Raw genomic sequence first — 23,455 nt, forward strand, 5'->3', positions numbered from 1 at the left:
ATGAAATCTGTTGAGTTGATCCTGTGCTATCCCTTGTTGTGACATTAGATTTTCCTAACATTAACATCATCCCTCTGTAGCTCACTCTGCTGCAATATATATAGAATATGTGCTCTGAATGTATGTTTACTATGGATTCAAAATTAACAATATTCCAACCCCCCACCACGATATGTCGTCCCCAACTGGGCATAGTCGATGTCTTGAAAACCCTCCCCGAACAAACAATTACTTCCAAAATTACAATAACATAAAGACAGTAAGAATGGCATTCCGCCATGTAGTGATAGACACTTAGAGGCGGATGTTACCGGCCGCACTTTTTAATGGCCATGAGCCTCCGAGCCATCCATCTGTAATGTTTTAGCAACCATCAACACAATCTGGCCGCGCCTTATGGACCTATGCAACTTACGCTATATCATAACTCCACTACATTACAATGAGAGGAGACATACATTACCAACCAGCGACCATGCTCTACTACATTGCTGGAGCCTATCTGTATAGCCGTCCCGTGAAGCTCATGTATAAAGCCCTGGGTTGAGTTCAAGAATATATTGTCCTATTTAAGACAGTTCAGGTTTGTGCGGGGTGTTAGGGCAAAGTACTTTCATAAGTCACTCTTTAATTATCTTCGGCCAGGCTTCCTGGTTCCATCGGTTCTAGAAGCTGCTCCCTTGTGTTCAGCCTGGATAGGTCCTTTAGGGCCGTCTGCACTGCCTTGGGGTCTGTGAAGATTCTAGCTTTGCCATCCATCGTAACTCTCAGTTTAGCAGGCTATAACATAGCATATTCGAGCTTTTGTTCTCGTAGTTTCCGTTTTATATGAATAAACTGGCATCTTGCTTCCTTTACTTTAAGGGTGAAATCTGGAAACAGTGATAGCTGATCCATCATATTGAAAACCACCCAGGGCTCAAGCTTTTTTCAGGGTAATTAAGTAGTTTGGTGATCACCGGTCTCCGGGGTGCACCTGGTGGCTGTTTAGGATCCAAGGATCGGTGCCCGTTTTACAATGAACTTCTGAAAAAATATCTCTACCAAGCAATGTCACCAGAAGCTTCTCAACGAACGTCCCCATGTTACCTGTCGGTGTGGTCTCCAGTAGTCCCACTATGCGAAAATTACTGCGCCTGGACCTGGTTTACAAGTCCTCCATCTTATCTTGAAGCGTCATCAGGAGCCTTCCCATTTGCTTCTGGACAATGTCCATTGTTGTCTGGGTATCTTCGACTTCCGAAAGGTGGCGCCCTGCCATGTCCAGTCGCTCTGCATGTTTGTCCAGGAATTCCGACATGCGATCCATTCTGTAGGACAAAGAGTCTAACTTCCCGTCAATTGTGTCTATCTGTCTCTCTGTCTCTGTCTGTCTGTCTCTGTCTCCCTGTCTCTGTCTCTCTGTCTCCCTGTCTCTGTCTCTCTGTCTTCCTGTCTCTGTCTCTCTGTCTCTCTGTCTCCCTGTCTCTGTCTCCCTGTCTCTGTCCGTCTCTGTTTCCCTGTCTCTGTCCCTCTGTCTCCCTGTCTCTGCCCTCTGTCTCCCTGTCTCTGTCTCCCTGTCTCTGTCTCCCTGTCTCTGTCCGTCTCTGTTTCCCTGTCTCTGTCCCTCTGTGTCCCTGTCTCTGCCCTCTGTCTCCCTGTCTCTGTCTCTCTGTCTCCCTGTCTCTGTCTCTCTGTCTCTGTCTCCCTGTCTCTGTCTCCCTGTCTCTATGTCTCTGTCTCTCTGTCTCCCTGTCTGCCTGTCTCTGTCTGTCTGTCTCTGTCTGTCTGTCTCTCTGTCTCCCTGTGTCTCTGTCTCTCTGTCTCCCTGTCTCTGTCTCCCTGTCTCTGTCTGGCTGTCTCACTGTCTCCCTGTGTCTCTTTCTCTTTGTCTCCCTCTCCCTTTCTCTGTCTCCCTGTCCCTGTCTCTGTCTCCCTGTCTCTCTGTCTCTGTCTCCCTGTCTCTGTCTCCCTGTCTCTATGTCTCTGTCTCTCTGTCTCCCTGTCTGCCTGTCTCTGTCTGTCTGTCTCTCTCTGCATATTTTATTAAGCTGAGAGGAGTCATCTCTGCCCATTGAGATCAGCCTATTATGTGCTCCTGAGAGGAATTTCAGAGCTCTTCCCAGGCTGAGAACCGTCTGGAAGATGTTGGAGAGTAAATGCAAAATATCCTTCAGGAAGTTCAGGCAGTAAAAACGTAACTTTTTAAGAGTTACATTTCCTTAATATTTATTAAAAACCTTATGTTACTATTGCATTGGCTTTTTAATTACTATTAAAAATAGTTGCTTAATTATTTTTATAGCTGGTGTGAAATGTTACTTGTATTCTGTTTTCATGTTATTACTGTTTGTGTGCTGCATAAATACATTGCCTCCAAGTTCAGCCTGACTGCTTTTTGTTTCAAGCTACTCAGGGATAAGCACATGTTAATTTGGTGACTTTTTGTGGTTCACCATGAAAGGGATTTTGGCTGTTGAATCACCAGGACTCACACCCCAGTCAACTAACAACCCAATTTCTCACACCAACAAAATATGGAGATCTTCCTCAGAGCATAAATGGGTACTAGAGAGTCAGAAACAAGCTTAGCACTGTTATCGGTATGGTCTACAGAGGTTGAAAGTTTATTCCACTGCCTAAACTATGTACAAATGTATCCATCTGGCACAGAAAGGGCACCTAGGCAAGAATGTGATCTGGAGAAAGATCAGGGCATGCTGTTTTTAGCTAGGTCTGTTACAGTTGTACTGTCAGCAACAAGTCCTTTTTTTTAATATGGCCTGCCTTTCGCTTGTTGAAGTATTTCATGAACTGTAGGTTCAGGTAGCCCTAGATATTTCTGGGCCTGTAGAGAATAAGGGCTTCCCCAAAAAGTTAATCTTTTTGCTGATTGATTCTCACTCAGGGTGGATCAATTTGAAATGTGTATACAGCACCACCAGTAATGTAGTCTAAGGGCCTGATTCACAGAACTAATCTTAGACAAAATCCTAAAATTACTACTTTTGGTATTCACAGAAGGCATTTAGTAGTAGTGAACTTAGTTTACTACTACTAAATGCCTTCTGTGAATACCAAAAGTAGTAAGTTTAACCAAAAGTAGTAAGTGCATTCTGTGAATACCAAAAGTAGTGCGTTTAGGATTTTGTCTCAGATTAGTTTTGTGAATCGGGCCCATAGGCTTTCAGAGAGAGGTATTTTATAGTGATAACATTCAAAGATTCTCATCACGGATAATGGTGTGCAGTTCACTTCTGACCTTGTGAGAGATATCTTGAAGGAGATATCAATATGTCATTGTAAAACAGCTTATTTTGTCGCAAGGCAAATGGACTACTGGAAAGTATGAACTGAATGGAAAAGAGTGTCTACGGAGAGTGGCACCTGGGTAAGAGTGTGATCTAGTGAAAGATCTGGGCATGCTGTTTTTAGCTAGGTCTGTTACAGTTGTACTGTCAGCGACAAGTCCTTTTTTTTTAAAGATTACGGCCTGCCTTTCGCTTGTTGAAGTATTTCATGAACTGTGGGGTCAGGTAGCTCTGGATATTTCTGGGCCTGTAGAGAAGGAGGGCTTCCTAAAAAAGTTAATCTTTTTGCTGATTGATTCTCACTCGGGGTGGATCAATTTGAAATGTGTATACAGCACCACCACTAATGTACCATCAAGGGCCTGATTCACAGAACTAATCTGAGACAAAATCCTAAACTTACAACTTTTGGTATTCACAGAAGGCATTTAGTAGTAGTAAACTTAGTTTACTACTACTAAATGCCTTCTGTGAATACCAAAAGTAGTAAGCTAACCAAAAGTAGTAAGTTTAACCAAAAGTAGTAAGTGCATTCTGTGAATACCAAAAGTAGTACGTTTAGGATTTTGTCTCAGATTAGTTTTGTGAATCGGGCCCATAGACTTTCCGAGAGAGGTATTTTATAGTGATAACATTCAAAGATTCTCATCACGGATAATGGTGTGCAGTTCACTTCTGACCTTGTGAGAGATATCTTGAAGGAGATATCAATATGTCATAGTAAAACAGCACTATTTTGTCGCAAGGCAAATGGACTACTGGAGAGTATAAATTGAATGGAAAAGAGTGTCTACAGAGAGTGGCACCTGGGTAAGAGTACGATCTGGTGAAAGATCAGGGCATGCTGTTTTTAGCTAGGTCTGTTACAGTTGTACTGTCAGCGACAAGTCCTTTTTAAAAAAAAAATATGGCCTGCCTTTCGCTTGTTGAAGTATTTCATGAACTGTGGGTTCAGGTAGCCCTGGATATTTCTGGGCCTGTAGAGAAGAAGGGCTTCCCAAAAAAGTTAATCTTTTTGCTGATTGATTCTCACTCAGGGTGGATCAATTTGAAATGTGTATAAAGCACCACCACTAATGTACGATAAGGGCCTGCTTCACAGAACTAATCTGAGACAAAATCCAACATTTACTAATTTTGATATTCACAGAAGGCATTTAGTAGTAGTAAACTTAGTTTACTACTAATAAATTCCTTCTGTGAATACCAAAAGTAGTATGTTTAACCAAAAGTAGTATGTTTAACCAAAAGTAGTAAGTGCATTGTGTGAATAAAAAAAGTAGTACGTTTAGGGTTTTGTCTCAGATTAGTTTTGTGAATCGGGCCCATAGACTTTCCGAGAGAGGTATTTTATAGTGATAACATTCAAAGATTCTCATCACGGATAATGGTATGCAGTTCACTTCTGACCTTGTGAGAGATATCTTGAAGGAGATATCAATATGTAATTGTAAAACAGCACTGTTTTGTCGCACGGCAAATGGACTACTGGAGAGTATGAACTGAATGGAAAAGAGTGCCAACAGAGAGCGTGTATTAGCTGTATGTCAAGTGAAGGGGCATTACAAAGAATGATATAGTCTTTTTGAACCATGCTCAGTAGTGTTACTTGGATCTTTGCATTCTTGTCTCTTAACCTAATGAAGACAAGTACCAAATTGCTAGTTTAAAGTTTTGGAGATTTCCACCTTTGTGACAGAAATGTATGCAAGCATGCAAGTCTATAAAACTTTAAGAACTGTAATTACAGAATCTTGGCTCATTTCATACTGTTCTCCTGCTCAGGAGGCAGGTCTATAAAGCCTTTGCAGTCTATCATTGCAGCTTGAAATGATACAAACATGGAGGTAAGTCCTACTTCTATTGCTCATTGAAGCCTTTATCATAAAGTAAATGGCACCTGAATCACCTCTTAAAGTCTCCAGATCCACACATTTATCTAATCACTGCATCCAAGATGATCAGTTGCTTATTTTTGTTGTTGGCTGTCCCCTGTATCCTCTAACCAGCTACTCTGTGTATTGGCACTCGGTATATGTGTTAAATAGGCCTAGGAAGTGACCATAAAGGTAACCGTTTGGCACTCTCCAAATCAAAGAAAATGTGTAAATTATTGTTTACTGTACAGTCGCAGTCATTGATTTGTAAATTGCTCTACAATGTTCCTATTTTTTCTCCATTTATGAATAGATTACATTCCTATGGAGTGGATATGTGTTGCACTCAAATACATCCTGTTCAAGGGGAAACTATAAACCTTCTAATACCAAACAAGGCTGCTGAAATGGGCCTCACTGGAGAGCTTCAACTAGAGCTAGTCACCGCCATCTGCCCATGTTCAAAAATGCACCCTAATCGACTGCCTCAGATTACTTCGGTCTATATATCCTTTTTCATAAGTTTCTTTAATCAGGATGGTAGAAGTGTAAGATTGAATTGCTACTGTATATTTATTTTGACCTGCAAGAAGTTGTAATTATTGCCTTAATTACAATGACAAGAAGTGTTACTTTATTTAAAGAAATGTTCTGTACCTCTGGGTCTCTCAGTATGGAAATCTCAAAGACTTTCCCTAATTCAGTCAAAATCTCATATCAATATCTCCCCAGTTTGGTGCAGTGCTATAGTAGATTGAGAGCCAGACGCCCTGCAAAAGAGAGGCTGCTACTATGAACTGATCAATCCAACACCATTGTTTATCTGTTTTCTCCCATTCCACCAGGTACCTCAGCATTGCTTCTTCAAAATGCATATGTATATCCGGTATTGCTAGACCTCCCTTTGATGCCAACATGTAAGTGCATCACATGGGTTCACTGACAGAATATCGGCCACCAAAATTTCGGGATACATAAATATTGCGACGAAAATATCAATGATAAAAATATTATTATCATATACTAAGAATGGTACGTACAAAAAGATCTCCCCAAAAATATCAATGTCATTATTATCGTTCTACTGAATATTGTTTTCTAAATATATATACAATAAATTAAGAAATATAAAATATAATAAATAACAACATTTTTTTAAAATAAAATAGATTTAACGTATATTTTAACAAACATAACAACTTAAGATAATTTAAAAATAGATAAACACTCATATAATAATTAATATATATTTACGTATATCTACCTAAAATACATTTTAAACTAATAATTTTAATTTATATTATAATTTCAAAATTATTAAATAACTTATTATCATAATATATATATATATATATATATATATAAATACTAATAAAATAAAATCTTTAAAAACAAACTTCTAATTAAATAAAAAATATAAACAGCTTACAATTATTAAAATTCTGTATAAAATATTTCACACATAACGAACATCAATAATGAAAAATATTATAATATGTGCATTCTGTGAATACTAAAAGTAGTACGTTTAGGATTTTGTCTCACATTAGTTTTGCGAATCGGGCCCACAGACTTTCGGGGAGAGGTATTTTATTGTGATAACATTCAAAGCTTCTCATCATGGATAATGGTGTGCAGTTTACTTCTGACCTTAGGAGAGATATCTTGAAGGAGATAGTAATATGTCAATGTAAAACAGCACTATTTTGTCGCAAGGCAAATGGGCTACTGGAGAGTATGAACTGAATGGAAGAGAGTGTCTACAGAGAGAGTATATTAGCTGTATGTCAAGTGAAAGAGCATTACAAAGAATCATATAGTTGTTTTGAACCACGCTCAGTAGTGTTACTTTGATATTTGCATTTTTCTCCTTTAACCTAATGAAGACATGTACCACATTGCCTAAGATGTGGTTGACAGACAGGGGTCCCAATGAAGTTAACAGGAACGAGTTTATGGAAAATTTAAAAAGAAATCAATCATGTTATAAAGTGAGATGCTTGAGTCTGGAGATTGGGTATAAATGAAGAACCCAAATCTCAGAAAGGAAACATCAGTGCTTTTCTTTGCCCCACAAGGTTCTTAGTGAGGTTTGTAACATAGTCACCTTACAGAATGGCCAGATATGGAGTGCTGACATAATGGTCAGATGTTTTTCCCGGGAGAATCCGGAATGTACTGAAACTTCACTGCCACACAAATGTACTGAGAGTTTTGCAGGTAATATTAAAAAGTCTCTTCATAAACATCTTAATCTCCCCATGTGGCACCTAGACTTTCTTAAGGACAAAACATAAACATGGATCTTATTACATTTGTGCATTCTAGTTCTGGAATTGTATCCCTTTTTATGTAACATCCCTTGTTTGTCCCTACTCTTCTGGTTACTTCCTACTCCCATTGCTTTATACTTCTATTATTTAGGAGGGTAGAAGTGTTATGTTTAATTGTAGATCATTCCCCTTTTCACCATCTGGTTATTTCCCCTCTTCCCTTGCTCTTTTTCACTAAATGGTATGAACCTTGCAATGTTGAAATGGATTGTTGTGTGTTTAGTCAGTTGTTTTGAGGAGAAATGGCGATGACTGGATTATAGCTTCTTCACTGATCACGGATGTGTGAAAAATAGAACTTTTTAACAGAAATTCTTTCTAGATTCACATGTGACCATCCGTCCTTCCAAATCTGGGGCTCTCTAAGCCTATCGTATATCCTTCACATTTGTTCTATGAAGTCCGCGTTATGGTGGGTTTTTGAGGAATAGAGTGTTCAGTACATTTACCTTCACTTAGTACAACAGTAGGGAAACTGTTAGATTCTAAAGGGGTACAATTTTACTATTCCCACTCCCATAAGTGCAATAGTAGGAAAAGTGTTGGTTAGCGGAGGGGTAACATTTACTATCCCCACTCCAGCCGGTACAGCAGTAGGAAAACTGTTGGATTGAGGAGGGGTGAAATTTACTATTCCCACTCCAGTCATTATAACAGTAGGGAAAGTGTTGGATAGTGGAGATGTAAAATGTACTATTCCCACTCCAGCCAGTACAACAGTAGGGAAAGTGTTGGATTGCGAAGGGGTAACATTTACTATGCCCACTCCAATCTGTTCAAAAGTAGGGAGATCTATCAAGCTAAGAGTGTATCGATAGCCAGCTACGGGAGCGAATTGTGGGGGTATACTGGTCTAGAGGGTATACAGGTGACGGAAAATCACTTTTAAAAGCAGTTTTTGGGGGTTCCTAAAGGGACCACGAACTTAATTGTTCATGAAGAAACTGGCCTTACATATATATGTGATATTCTGGCTATGCGCCCATTACTTTTCTGGCTCAAATGTTGGTTAAATGAAAATCTAGACCTAACTCAAAAACTGTTAAAAGAGACTTTGAGTCTGGACCACTGGACTGACATACTGTGGTTAAAGTGTTTAAAGGGGTGCTTTAGTGAGGTGGGGCGTCCGGACCTGTTTTTAACACCTGATTGTATTACTAGGGCAGAATTGGCTTTTGTGAAACACTCTTTTATCATGCGGAAGAAAATGAAAGAGAGGAGATGAATCTGTTAAAGAATAGTGTCCGCAAGCACATGATGCTTAAGTCAACTCTAGAAATGGAGCCATATTTATCGTGGCCGTTATCTGCCCACGAGCGCTTTCTACTCATCAGGTTTAGAATGGATTATTTCCACCTTTTATTTGCTGTTCCAAAGGGGAGTCATAAAGGCAAAGTGCTAGCACCCTGTGGCCGCGACAACATGTCTCCACAGGACCTGCTGCACTTTGTGTTCTTTTGTAAATTCTATGAAACCCCAAGGAGGCTCTTTTTAAAATCTCTTTTAAAAAAGCTACATTTTAAACAGGTACTCACCGCTCTCTATTTTTTACAATTATTAAAACCAGATTGTATTCCGTTTGTGGTTGGTTTTCTGAAATGTTCATTAAGGTACAGAAAATGCTTGGACCCCTAAGGGTCCTGGATGGTGCATTTTATGAATGAACTTTTTTAAACAACTGAATTAATATGATGCCTTTCTCCTTTTAATTATTGAATGTCTAATGGAACAACTGTATCGTATGTTTGTGAAAGTATTTTGTGATTTGCATATTTTTGTAGATGATTTGTAATTTAATGGTACTATGTAACTTTTATGGTTTTCTATGATGTGAACCGAATAAAGTTTAATGACTGACTGACTGCTAATCAGTTCCATAGTAAAAAAAAAAACAAAAAAAAAAACAGTAGGGAAAATGTTTGATTGCACAATAGTACAATTTACTATTCTCACTCCACTCAGTACAACAGTAGGGAAACTGTTGGATTCTAAAGATTGCAGATAGGTTTTATTTACTATAACCATTCCATCCAGTACAACAGTAGAGAAACTGTTGCAATACAGAAGAGTAGAATTTGCTACTCCCATTCCAATCAGAACATTTTGGAAAGTGTTGAATTGCAGAGGAGTATAATTTAATATTACCACTTCAATAAGTGTGACAATAAAATGCAACAAAATATTTTAAACAAAATAAAATTTAAAAACATAAACAATAATTATACACAAAATGACATCATATGCATTTAAAATATATACACTAAAATACATAACAATAATTTTAAAACAATATTTTAAACAACTAAGGGCCTGATTTCGATGTTGGTTGGAAAGCCTCCAACAGTTGGTCGCAGGCTTTCCGACAGACATCGGTGGTTTGAACTCCATCTGCCGTATTTCAAGGATGCGGTTTTTGACCGCACCATGTGAGGTAGAATCATAATGAGGGGTGTGGAACCGCCGACTTGTGGTCGGTCGGTTCTCATACAGAAACGGTGTCGGTCGGAGGCAACTCTGACCGACATTGTTATGAGGCCCTATATTTTTAGCAATATTAACGTCTTCGATATTTTAAAAATCAATATTACTTACCTACAAATCAATATTCTTGACATCGATATTCTTGCTGTCGATATTTCCATGACACGATATTTTGGACTTTATGTTCTTCTCTGTCGATATTTAAAACTCAAAATGTTGTCTGATTAGTAATCACATGCTATTCTATGTGCCTTGTTTGTGGCTATTTATCTGAGGCTGCCTCAAAATTAGGGTAACCAGGTGTAGAGAGATTGGTAGTGCCTGGAAAATATATATCATTCTCGGAATAGTCATCGTCCTAATTTCAGCGGCCCTACCAAAGTGAGAGAAGTGTAATTCAGAGGTGCAGTTTGTGCTATTGAGTGCCCTAGTTTGATTGCCTAATATGTTATCACCTTGGCCCCGCAATTAATAGGTACCTGTAGCAGCACTTCAATTCTATGGCAGGACCGGAGGCGAGGATTATGCTCTGCTTTCTTTATTTTCCAACACCAGCAGATTCAACATTACAGCAAAAAAACTCTCTTTCCCAGAAACCCCAGGGAAAGGGCAGTCCAAAAGGTCAACCAATCAGCATCCACGCATGTCCTCATGGTCCTAGGAATGCTGGGATAGCTCCTCTTTCTTTTTCTGCTCACCAGCAGATAAGTAGCTTCCATTAATCCTCTATGGTTATGGCATTATTTCCTTATACATTGTGCTAATTTGTATTACTTGTCATAGCGCGACCGCATGTGATTTCATTTTCGTGTGTCTATTGGTTGGCGCTATTTGGTTTTATTTATGTATGCGTGTTGGCGCGAGCGCTGCACTTCAGGTTTCAGACACTTATTTTTGTCCTGTGCCCGAGTATAGCGCAATCGCTGTATTGTTCCTTTTCAGCTTGTGTCACCGCGGGAGCTTTCTCATCGCTCACTTCGCGATCTTTCTCTGTGTGGGCTTGCGGTGCGTAGGTGGCCACTAGAGGGCGCTTGTGCAGCACGTCTATTTCATCTCGTTCGCTCGGTGGAAACGCTTTCTGTCAGGAAGTTCCTGTCACTGCATCCCCGCCGAGCGTGAAGCCCACTAGCCTAGAGCAGTGACACCCGATCTCAGCTGTGTTTTCTGTGCAGCCTGATACCCGCATGGGGGTCGGAAGTATCCCAGTCAGCCAGCATTTAATATAAGGCTGTCATTATCACCAGGGGCCAGCCCAGGCTTTTTAGTGACTGCATTTCACTTGGGAAAAGGTTTTCCTTCAGCAGTGAGACCCCTCTTACTCAGTGGGTGTAGGCCCCAAGGTTGATTACCAAGAATTCCTTGATTGCAAGGCCTAATTCTACAGAGTTTTCTTCTGCCAAAAGTCTAAGAGCTTTAGGGTCGCCAAATACCCCTGACTTTTAGTATTTTCCAGCATCGCCTCCATTATAATGGAAAGGGAATTTTTTCAGGAGGAAACCTTTCAGGTTCTCCCTGTGGATGATGATATTTGCGACGCAGTGGATGCTTCCATCCACAACGCCATCGCTGCAGCCATGGGACCTTTTGAGAAGTGCATTATGAAAGTTGCTTGCGCCTATGCCTCGGGGGAGCACCAACCCTCCCCACGTAAGCGTAAAGGGGAAGCAACCGTGGATGGGGGGCTTTTGAGCACCTTAAAGTGGCCTTCTTGGGGCATTCCCCTGTGCCCCAAATAGATCCCTTAGATGAGGGAAGTTTTTTATCCCCTGAGGGCGACAATGAGGATGGCGATGAATCGCCTGAGGAATCCCTTGAGGAACCGGACCCTTCCAGGCCCTGGCGCCCAACACAGAGTGTACCAGAGGGTCCAGAAGACATGCTTGTCCCAGAGGATTTGGTCCATCCCCGTCCATCGATGTGAACACGGAGCGAGTAGGTGACGCAATTCGTCGCTAGCAGAATGAGGAAACCCCTAGAGAAGGAAGTTAGGGCCTGCTTGCGGGCGGAATGCCCTCGCTCTGCCGGGCAAGGTGGCTGTCACCCCCAAAAGAGACGCTAGGATGGCCACTTTCCTCCACAAATATATTCGGGACCCCCAAAAAAGGGATTGATAGGTCCTGGACAAGCTCCTGGACGCCTGTGGTCCTCTCACAAAAATGTTGGATCTTGCAGAGGAGGCAAAAGCCTCTGGTACCAAACTTTCCCCAGGGTCAGTCTCTGGCTGGGCCCAGTGAGCTATCGTCTTCCTGGGTAATGCGAACTGCACGCTAGCTGCAGAGAGGCGTTACTCCTTATTGCTTAAAGTGGACCCAAAACTAGGGGACTTGGCCTCCTCGGAGGTGGGAGCAGTGGCAGATGGGGGACTTTTTGGTGAGCCCTTTGTGAAGGAGCTCACAAAATTTGTGTCCACCTTCACCACTCTTGACAAGGTGCAGGCCTCCATTAAAAGAGTGTTCCACCCAAAGGTTTTCGTCGGGGTCTGTCATGGCCGGGGGCGCTCGACTGGCCGATTCTACACTCAACCCCCAACAAAGGCTTCAAGAGGCGGGTGACCAGCCCAAGCAAGAATTCTTCCAGTCTCACAGAAAAAGGAAGAGACAGAGGTGCCAGAGGAGGAGGCAAAGGCCAGTTCCATAATCAATCAGGTGAGTCTCTCCCCTTACCCCCATTTGCGGGTGGGGAGGCAGGTTGGCTTTGTTCACTCACAATTGAGAGGCCATTACTTCGGATTCTTGGGTGCTTCAGACCATAAAAGGGTTTCACATAGCGTTCTATGGGACCCCGAGACAGGAATACTGGCCACGGCCTCTGGCTTTCACGTCCGCTCAGACGACTGTAGTGGACGAAGAGGTTCACGACCGCCTCCACAAGGGGGCAATAGTGTGCTCCTCTCTCCACCCAAGCGGCTTCTTAAGCAACATCTTTTTAGTGGACAAGGCAGACGGGGGTAAACGCCCGGTTATTAATCTAAAGGAGTTCAACAGTTGGTTGGTTTACCGCCATTTTAAAATGGAGGGAATCCACCTGCTGCGCGACCTCTTGTGCCTAATCGACTGGATGGTGCACCTCGATCTGAAGGATGCTTACCTTTCTGTCACGATTTTCCCCCTGCATCGCAGGTTCCTTCAATTCCGGTGGAATGGCCAGGCTTACGAGTTCACAACGCTACCTTTCCGTCTTTCTTCAGCTCCTTGGTGCTTCACCACGGTGCTCAAGCCTGTGGTGGAATACCTCAGAGCATGGGGCTTCCGTCTGCTGATCTATCTCAACAACATCCTTCTCTTGGCTCAGTCTTCAACCTTTTTTTTTTTTTTTTTTTTTTTATCCTCATATTGCGGGTTATGCAAAAAGAAAGGCGTTTGGGAGACCAACAGTATCCGAACAAGATGTTTCACAAAGACTGCCCCTGATCTTCTATCGGGGGATACAAGGGGTATGTCTCTTTCTTGATCTAATCCGTTTTCCTCCGCATACCTCCATCTTACTCAATAATTCCTTCGTATCGGGAGATCTCTGACCCTTCGGATGTTTGACAGACTTCAAGTCATGCCAGGAATTATTGTCCGCTTAATCATTGGAATCAAACAAAAAAGAAAAAAAAAAAAAAAAAACAAGAAAAGAAGAAGAAAAAGAAAAAAGAGGCAAAGGAACCTCTGACAAGGAGAGATTATAAATTATTATCTAGAAGCGATGTAATTTTCCAGGATCTCCCAATATTTCATCTTTTTAGTTTGTTTCCCTTTTCTATCTAAACTACTGGTTCTTATTGCAGCATTTAACCAGCTTTCATGTGTTGGTGGCACTGGTTTTGTCCAATTAATACATATCTCTCTACGTGCTAAAAGGATCATAACAAACAGTAAGTTTTCTTGATGTTTATCCAACTTTATCTGATTTGGGTGAGTGGTACAGTGTATCCCAAAAATAATTAAGATAATACTTACAGTTATCGGTGTTGCCAGTATTGCAGTTAGAGTCTTACCAATTTCTTGCCAGTACTGTGTCAGCGAAGGGCACCCACCAAACATATGCACGTCATCCACTCTTTCCTCTCCGCACTTGCTGCATGATTTTACTGTAGATCCTTTAAATTTTGATAATTTCTTGGGAGTCCAGTACGCTCTATGTATAGAGAAAAGGTGGTTCCTTTTTAATGGGGCGGCCTTTACACATAACCAACATTTTTCTATTGACTTTTTCCAGATTTGACAAAGGTCTGAGTCTTCATTGTGTAAATCTTTCTTCCATATTTTTTCAACAATTGTAAGATCTTCTTTTTCCGATTCAATTAGTACCCAATACCATTTGATACTTCTTTTTTTAATGCCGTTTCATTCATCATCTCTGATTCTAGGTTCTCCGGATCTGAGGCTCCCTTCGGAATAGTACTTGCCCAGCTGCTCAGTTGATAGTATTTAAACTTCGAGATTTTCCGATCTGTGATTGTTTGCAAATGATCCCATGAGATTAAAGAGTTTCCAGACAGAAGTTGTCCCCATTTTTCAATTCCAGCTTGTCTAAGTGGATTTGATAAAGAGTCCTTTAAGCAGTCTGGGGTGCCTGGGGAGTCCCATATTGGAGCCATACTGCTGTAATATGGAATCTTTGTGACAGATCTTATTTGATTCCAAATCTTAACGGCATTATTCAAAACCTTTAGTTTAACTTTTTTTTTAAATTTTGGATGATCAGTCTTCAACCTTGCTTGCAGAACAACTCCGGACGACGGTGCATCTCTTGCAGAGCTTGGGTTTTGTCATCAATGGGAAAAAATCCCTCTTGATTCCGTCCCAGCAAACAACGTTTCTGGGATTTGTGATAGACTTGCTCAAGACGACATTGAGTCTACCCTCCAGGAAAGTGTCCAAGATTCGACGAGAGCTCAGATGCACGCTGGCCCGGCACATGACCTCTCTTTGGCAACTGGCCAGGGTGGTGGGCCTTCTTTTCACCTCCATACAGGCCATCTTTCCGGGACCCCTGCATTACAGGGGCCATCAAAGGCTGAAAGCCACTCACCTCAGGAGGGGTTTGCAGTACTCGGAGCTCATTCCCCTCACAGATGAGGTGAGGTTGGAAATGCAGTGGTGGCTCGACCACATGGAGGCCTGGAACGGGAGGGCCTTTTTCGGCTCAGCTCCAGACATCATCATAGAATCGGATGCCAGCAAGTCGGGCTGGGGGGCGCGATGCGGGGACTCGTATAACGGTGGAAAATGGTCCGCAGACTAACAACACCTTCATATCAATTGCTTGGAGCTTCTTGTCAGTTCCTTCGCCGTCATATGCGGGACGTAAGACAGGAGCGGCTGTCATGTCCTTCTCAAAATGGACAATGTGTCCGCTGTCCGCTACATAAACCACCTGGGGGGCACGAAGTCCAAGGTACTTGCGGAAATGGCCAAGGAATTTTCGTCTTTTTGCCTAGACAACAGCGTCTCAGTGACGGCAGAGTATCTTACGGGAGCGGCCAATGTGGTGGTGGACTGGTGCTCCAGAGAGTGGTCGGATGTGAGTCTCTGGCAATTGGATACCAGAGTCTTCCAGAGGCTCCACGGCCTTTGGGGCCCTTTCTCGGTGGAGCTCTTTGCTTTTCGCTTGGACCATCAGCTTCCCCGGTTCCACAGTTGGAAACAGGATCCTCTGGCGACGGATGCCTCTCTTCAGGACTGGTCCCTGGAGACTGGATACGCCTTCCCACCGTTTGAGATGATCATGCTCCTCTCAGCGCAGGTTCGCCATCAGCAGGCAAAGGTAGTGCTGGTCACGCCTTATTGGAGGTTGCAAGTATGGTTTCCAGTTCTTCTGGAACTTTCTTAGGATTCTCCAATCCTTCTTCCCCTCGATCATATGATTCTTCAGGATCCCCAAGGATAGCGCCTACCACTTCTTCCTCAGTTTTGGCTTTGTCTAATGCATTTCTCCACTTTTTAGAGAGTCCAACATTGAAGATGCTAATGCAGATAGCGGGTGCCTCTCTGTGGAAAGGCCTCCTATCTACTATATAGTGCCTCACCAAACCCCTTAACTAATTCAGTGAATCTCTGTGTCATAGACAACTTCCGCCTTTTAGCTATCAATAATCTTTTGCACCCATCTCTCCCTTTGTTAGCTTTAAGTTGCAGTGCCAAAAGCTTCCTTGCTTTATTTTCACGCAAATAGTAATTCTGTTTTTTATTAATCAGGGTACAGTGTGCTTTATCAAAGTTTTGTGTTCTGCCATGGACCCTTAAAGCTGAATGAATGAATAAAAGCTTTATTCGATTTTGTTTTTTAAAATCATAAAAGCATACAAAAATGACAGTAATTAAAAATAAATATATACATTCAACAATAACATAACTTCATGTTCAAAAAAGACATAACCCCAACTTCAGGATTCGGTGGTAAGACATATTTTTCAAGGGGTTTATCCCTATCTTGAATAAAAATACACGGGTTTGTCCTTTAAGATGAGTGAGCTCAAAGGTTACGACAATTATGCAATGAATCAAATCTGTTGGCAACAGAGAAACTAATACCACTGGGTACCTGGACTTCCCCACCCAGCTGGTAGTGGTAGTCTATTGTTGTTCCTAACCGGGGGATATTTCGCATACAGGGATAGAAATCATGTAGGTCCCAAGTCTGTATTGGGCCATCCCCTTCTTGGGCTGGACAAGATCTTAAATATGCTGCGATGTTCCGATTCCTAAATCTAACCAGTACCAGGTCCCCTGAAATGTTTTTTGGTAGTGGGCCCAACCAACCCACCCTTCTCACACTCAGAATTCCGCCGTCTTTGTCCGATGGTAGGGGTCTATTTCTTCCCATCCAGAATATAACTTTGTTCATTAGGTCCAGGTGACTTTCAGCTTTTCCCAACGCAAGTGGTGGTACTCCTGTGAGGACGGACACATATGGCGGGGCTTGTGGCGGGAGGTGTATGTATGGTGCATTGCGTACTGTCTTGGCCTCTGAGGGCCTAGATATAACTGGTTTGAAAGGAGCTTTGAAAGTAGTTGAACCTGAAGTTATAGGGGAGACTTGCTTGCATTTGAGGATGGCAGGTAGTTTAGCTGTTGGGAAAGTGATGGTTGGCTGGGGTCGGTTCGAAGTTACGGGATTATCGATGGGATTCAGGATAGCCGTGATTTTGTTCTCGAGACCCGAGAGCCTTTCCCCTATAGCGTTGATTTTTTCTGTTAGTGGGGAAATGATGGTTTTAACAAGTTGTTCGATCTGAGTCAGAAGAGAGATCTGGGAATAAGATATTGAATCGTCCAGTTTGACTTCAGTCTCCATGGTGGTAGGGAGATTATGAACAGACGACACAGGGGTAACAGTTGGTGTATGAGATTTGGATTGAGTCCTTTCGGCATTGTCCTCATCATGCTCTCTATTGACGGGTAGTAACCATGAAAGTACAGAGGCTTGTGTGTTGGCTTTGTTCAATAATGAGGGGGTTTCCTATAAACTGCCTTTAGTGTTTGTAGTGCGGGTGCCTTTGGCGAAGAAGGGTGAGTCCACACTGACATATTTTGTTTTGCAAAGTCTGTTTAGCTCATCCCACGGGGACAGGTTATGCATTCTTGGGGAGTTTAGTGGAGGAGATAGCGTACTAGATGGGGAGTAACAGGGACAGATTATGTCTGTAACATGCACAGTAGGCCGGGAGTTTGTGATAAGCGTTTGGTGCATTTGCACCACATGACACCCCTGCGCAGCTGGGCTTGTTCTCCCCTTACAAGGCATGATCACAATGAAAATGGTGATGTTGCAAACAGAAGTTAAAATAAAGTGTGTACACTATACCTCCTTTTGCAGAAGTTACAAGGGGGGTGGCCCGTCCCGTCCTACTCGGTCCACTGAGGGCCAAAGAGGGCCCGGGCTTCGCCCTGGCGCTCCCGCGCGCGACTCGCGATGCGAGAGGTTCTGCTGGCTTTTACCCTCGGCTCCGGCCGCTCCGCTGACGTCACCCGACCGCCGGGGCTCCTGGGGGATGTAGTTCCCTTGCCCTCGCGGCGGTCGGTATGCTGGCGAAATTATGTCCACAGCCGTTCCCCTCACGGCAACAGGGTAATGCAGGTCCTCCCCCGGGCGTCCTTCTCGCTAGTGACTGTCTCCCCAGCAGGGCTCGCAAGCAGCGCTCGGCTCTGCTGGCTTTTACCCTCGGCTCCGGCCGCTCCGCTGACGTCACCCGACCGCCGGGGCTCCTGGGGGATGTAGTTCCCTTGCCCTCGCGGCGGTCGGTATGCTGGCGAAATTATGTCCACAGCCGTTCCCCTCACGGCAACAGGGTAATGCAGGTCCTCCCCCGGGCGTCCTTCTCGCTAGTGACTGTCTCCCCAGCAGGGCTCGCCCTTAAAGCTAAAATCAGTGTCCACACCCTAATGTAAACAGTTTGTTTTGTGAGTTCTCTGTTGGTCTGACAGTTTAGTATCACTTTCTACCCTCACCTTGGTTTGCTTCGAGTGGGATGTTGTGGTTGTGAGTATCCCTCATAAGACAGCTTTTAGGGTATATTAGTGAGTATGAAGTGAGGTGTAGGGATTGCTCTGGTTTGGCATGCAGTCCTCAAATCCCTGGGTAATCTCTCTAGTGATGGGGTCTCACAGTAAAAACTTGTTTAGGTGCAGTCTTCATCCACAGTTTCTCACTCTAGGTGTATTGATTGGAGTGTGCTCAGTAATGGTTATATTGCCTATAAATATGTCATTGGTGGTATTGTATAGTCTGCTAGTCAGTTGAAAGTGATCCAGGCTAGCGTAGAATTTATAGGCAGCCAAATGAAATGTCTTTTCCACTTCTGTGTGGAAATGCCTCTGTCCATCTACTAATCCCCACCCCCCCACAACCAGTACCTAAATGCTGTGGGGGCTGAGAATCCTCCATCCAGTCATTATTGACGACAACCTCAATAGGAGTGCCCAAGTATCGGCTATAACGTCCTCAGCTTATTACATCTTAAAACTAATCAGGAAAATCCTACCCTTCATCCCTGACAGCCACAGGAAACACCTGATTACTGCACTAGTCCTATTTAAATTGAACTATTGCAACAGTCTCTATCTAAACATTCTAGAACACATGAGATGACTACAGTCGGTTCAAAATGCTGCTGCCAGAATGATCCTTAACCTCCCTAAGTTTTATTCTATTTCTCAGGAACTTGGTAAGCTACACTGGCTGCCTATTCTCAGCCATGCAAAATTTAAAGCCCTATGCCTTGTACATAAAGGAATGCACAATACGGAAACGTACTTTCTTGGATTGGCGTTCAAATTATATATATCCAAGAGAGCACTCCACTCAGCTAATGCTAAAATCTTAGCCGTTCCTAAATTTAAAAAGATGCAATGGGGTGGCAGAAGCATTATCTACAGCATGCCTAAACTTTGAAATAATCTGCCATCTCATATTAGAGCCATCCCTTTGTTAATGGCATTTAGGAAGGAGATAAAAACTCGTCTATTTAACCTCTGATACTGCCTCTAGCCTGCCCTCTCAGATAGCGCCAGGACACCCTCGGGTATACTCGCGCTTTAGGAAATTCCTGAACATAACACAACATAACATCAAGTTGCTGCTATGAACAGTCCCTTATGGGATCCATTGAATAGCTGAGTCCCCCTTATTAGGATTTCTGGCTTTGCTAAATATATCTGAAATAGTTGTCCTTTAGAAGGCCTTCTGTCTGATGTTAGGAGCATATAAGGACACAATATTGTCAGTCTGAGTCCCTCTACTGGTCACCAACCCCTATGCTTCTCTGCTGTCCCTGTTTGAGTTTCCAGGATCTTGTCCTCAAAGTTGCAATTGCATAGTATTGCCACTCCAGCTGATTTTGTCCCCATTGCAACAAAATACTGCAATGGGAAGGGGTTAGAGTTAAGTCAGGCCAGTCTTTCTTAAGAAGGTAGGTATCTTGCAGGAGACATATGTCACTCTCTCAAGAAGTTGAATATTGCTTGCTGTTTCCAAAGTAAGTTTAGACCATTCACATCTGATAGAGACATCTATCCGCAGATTCCTTACCTTAGAATCCTTCCCAGGCGTCAGACTGGATCAGTGAATTCTTTTCAGCAGTACCTCTGTGCGTCGGTAGAGGGCATCGCATGATTCCGTAGTGTGGTCGAATTTCGGATGTGACGTCAACTGAGTCCATATATAGCCCCTCCCGCTTTGCTGGCATAAGGTTCTTCTTTTCCATGCTTTAGACGCAGATCCGGTAAGCGGTTCCTCAGGCCATTTTTGGCCTACCTTGACGTTATCATTGAACAGAACAGTGTGCATATAAACAATCTCTAGTGTCCTCAGGGTTCAAGCTGTGTGAGTCCTGTGATCAACAAATGTCTGCCACGGACCCTCACTCTATTTGTATGTGGTGCCTGAGTGAGCACTATTGTCGCCAACTTTGCCTGACGGCGCTGAGGTAAAATCTGAAGCTGCTAGCGGTGCGGATGTCGCAGTCTTCCAAGGCTTCTTGTGGACCTCGGTCTCCTTCATGCTATATGGACTGCTTGTGGGCCCGTTCCAGGAGCCTTGCCCATGGAGACCACTCTCCATCGATGTCCCGAGGTAAGTCACGATGCAGGCGGTTGAAGTCGCAGCACCGCCAACTTCGCCGCATAAGCCCCCTTCTATCTTCGGTTGAAGACTCTGTGCACAAGTCTACCATGCGCCTCCCTACCTTCCCTGGAGCGGGAGCGACTGTGACCCAGATGCGAGAATATTGCAATTCTTTTCATACTATCTTTGGGCCTCCACTTTTCGCTGGAGCATCCTTAGGCCACAAGGAGGTGCAAGGAGTTGTGACTGTGTCCACGCCGTTGGTTCTCACTCGGCCTCAGTTCGGCCTTTGGTTTTTAAATCCATGTTGACGCTGGGGTTACCACCTTTGGCGCTTGGGTCTGACCAGCCAATAACGCCACACTACTTGCCCTTCCCAATGTCGCCACTTTGGCGTCGGATGTAGGGCTGGCGGAGCTGCATCTCAGGCAGGTTTCCTCAGCTCGCTTTATAGCCCCCTCCTTTTTTTCTTTCTCAGCAACTCGATTTTGGAAGTGAGGTAGAGGAATTGGGGTTCCCCACCCCATCTCTAACACTGCCCAACCTCCACTGGATGACAGCTGGCTCACTGAGTTGGGTGAAGCTAGTGCCTTGGAGTCTTCCCCAGCCCCAGGCCTCCTTTACCTCCTGGCCCTGCTACAGACATGAGCTCCTCTCTCCCTGGCTGACAAACTTAGGCAAGTTTCTGTGGTTTTGGATTCGCCACTTCCTTCTGTGGAAATTAAGACTTGTCACTTACTTGGCATCCTCCATAGGGCCAAACAGGGGGATAGTCGTTGCTTCCTTATAGTGAAGCTCTGTTTGACATTTTGTTGGGGACTTGGGCTAAACCCAGTACAGGGTGTCATGTGGATCGCTCTGTTTCTCACAGACACTGTTCGGCCCCGATGATCCACCCTGTCTTCTGCTGCATCCTACTCATCACAATTTTGTGGTTACAGGCCACGTTGGCCGACAAAATCTCAACTCTCTTCCTACTGTCCCTCCAGACAGAGAGTCCAGAAGACTATACACTTGTGGCTGGCATATTTTCTCCTCCACCAGTTCTGTTCTGCAATCCCTCAATACTTCTTATGTTCTTGGACGCTTCTCCTATACATTGTGGAATTCATTGGCATGTCTGCTGCCCTCCCTTCCGTATAAGACCCAGAATAATCTTGCCCCTTTAATAAGGGATGGGCAATAAGGAGCTAAATAAATCATTTAATGTGGTTTGGATACCGCTGACTCCGACGGTTGGGCTATAGCTTCTCCAGTGACACTACGTCAGTGGCCCTGCTTGCGCACCTCATGGTTTTCGGAGGCTGTTCAAGCCGCTTTGATTGGCATGTCCTTGATGGCGTCCATCCATTCGGTGCCCATGCCTGCTTTGCATTACAGCTGTTTCGGGACAGTCAGGGCGGTGCAGCCTCTTAATTCTGTTTACTCTGTACATCCGTCTTCCCACTTGTTTTTCTAGCTCCCCACCGACTTTGTTGGGGACGCTTTTCTTTCTTTCCATGAGCCATTGGCAGGCTTCTGGTTCCCGTTTCATATTCACCATTCCATTTTTGTAAGGCACCTAGTAAGGTATTCCTGCAGCTGTTATTTTTTCTTCTGAACCTCTCAAAGACGGATTGTAGTTCCCGCTCTCTGAGCAATATTTTTGTTTTGTAGCCCGGTGTGGGTTTCAATCCCTGATAGTATAGGGTTTTTCTTCTTTCTAGGCTTCATGCAAGTAATCATTATTATGGCAAATTCCTCGCTTTGTGCAGATGCACTATTGCCTTGTTCCCAAGCTCCCTTTGTTCCATGGAGTTTCCTTCTGCTCTTCTGGTGTTATTCAGTATTTCCTGACACACTCTTCTTTTCATGCCAGAGCTCTGGGACGACTAGTATAGTCCCTTCCCTGAGGTATTTTTTAGTCCTATCAATGTGCGTCTTGCACTGCTTTAGCAGGCTGCTGTTAATATCCCGCACGTTATGGCCTTTCCTCTCCTTTCATGGGCACCACTGGTGCTTGTTATATATTTATAACAGGAACATTATCCTCAAATTTAATGCAACGCTATATTTTTATATTGTAAGTTATTGTTATATATTACTTTCATACATGAGATTACGTTTTTTCCTTCCTTTTTTCTACTGATGTGTTATCAGATTGTGGCAGTTGCTCCGAGTCCCCCTGTACGTCCATATTTTCAAGGGCCTGCTGTCTTATACCGCCCCCCCGGATCTCTTTTGGTTGCTCCAACTTTGCAGACTGCTGTCCGTCTTTTCGCTTTAAGGATCTACCTTTTCCCTTCTTGTTATCATACCGCCCTTTGAGGTCAGCTATCGCCCTTGGCCTTTACCTGCCTATCTCCTTATTATTCAGCCCTCACCATATACTGCTGGTTCTGTGGAGTTGCTGTTGTTTAAATCTTTTAGCGAGACTCTTTGATCCTTGGCCTTTTTCTCTTACAGTGGTTCAGTTGGGGACTTGGTTACTCTTTTCGACCGCTCTTTTCTTCAAGGTTTTCGCTTGTTTCAACACGAAACGTACTTATGCGTCTAGCCCATTCAGGGTTAGTTGTACCAGTCTTTCTTTGATTTTGCACTCTCTTCTTGAGAGTTCCTATCTCTTGTTGTGTCTTCACTTCCATTTAGAAGCAGTGGAATCGTTTTTTTCTTCCTATATGGGTGAATATTAAAGACTTTGTGCGATCTCGATTTGTGGTATTCAGCAGGATTTTCTTTCGATAGATTTATACTTCCTGCACTTTTTTCTGTTCCCAATCTCATGTAGAGACCCTCTTTCCTGGACTACATACTTGTATTCTTGAAATGTTCTGTAGCCTTTTGGGTTAAACTTTTCATGCATGCTATTATTTTCACTTCTGCTTCTTAGTTACTTTGTCCTTTTTTGCTGATGTAACCTCCCTTTCTTCTCTGATACCCCAGC

General features: G+C 43.4%; 1 protein-coding gene across 10 annotated transcripts in view; it reads left to right on the forward strand.

Annotated features, from left to right (window-relative positions):
• The window catches only part of TOP6BL (TOP6B like initiator of meiotic double strand breaks), a 2,208,219-nt gene that overhangs the window by 767,243 nt on the left and 1,417,521 nt on the right, over window positions 1–23,455 (forward strand). For 8 of the 10 annotated variants that reach the window (XM_078660852.1, XM_078660845.1, XM_078660847.1 and 5 more), the window contains one exon: window positions 5,481–5,673. The exons of the other annotated variants lie outside the window; for them this stretch is intronic. In XM_078660852.1, coding sequence (XP_078516978.1) covers window positions 5,481–5,673 — 193 coding nt within the window. The remainder of the gene's footprint in view (window positions 1–5,480; window positions 5,674–23,455) is intronic. 10 annotated transcript variants of the gene reach the window in all.

Source organism: Lissotriton helveticus, chromosome 9, assembly GCF_964261635.1.
Source record: "Lissotriton helveticus chromosome 9, aLisHel1.1, whole genome shotgun sequence".
NCBI lineage: Eukaryota > Metazoa > Chordata > Amphibia > Caudata > Salamandridae > Lissotriton > Lissotriton helveticus.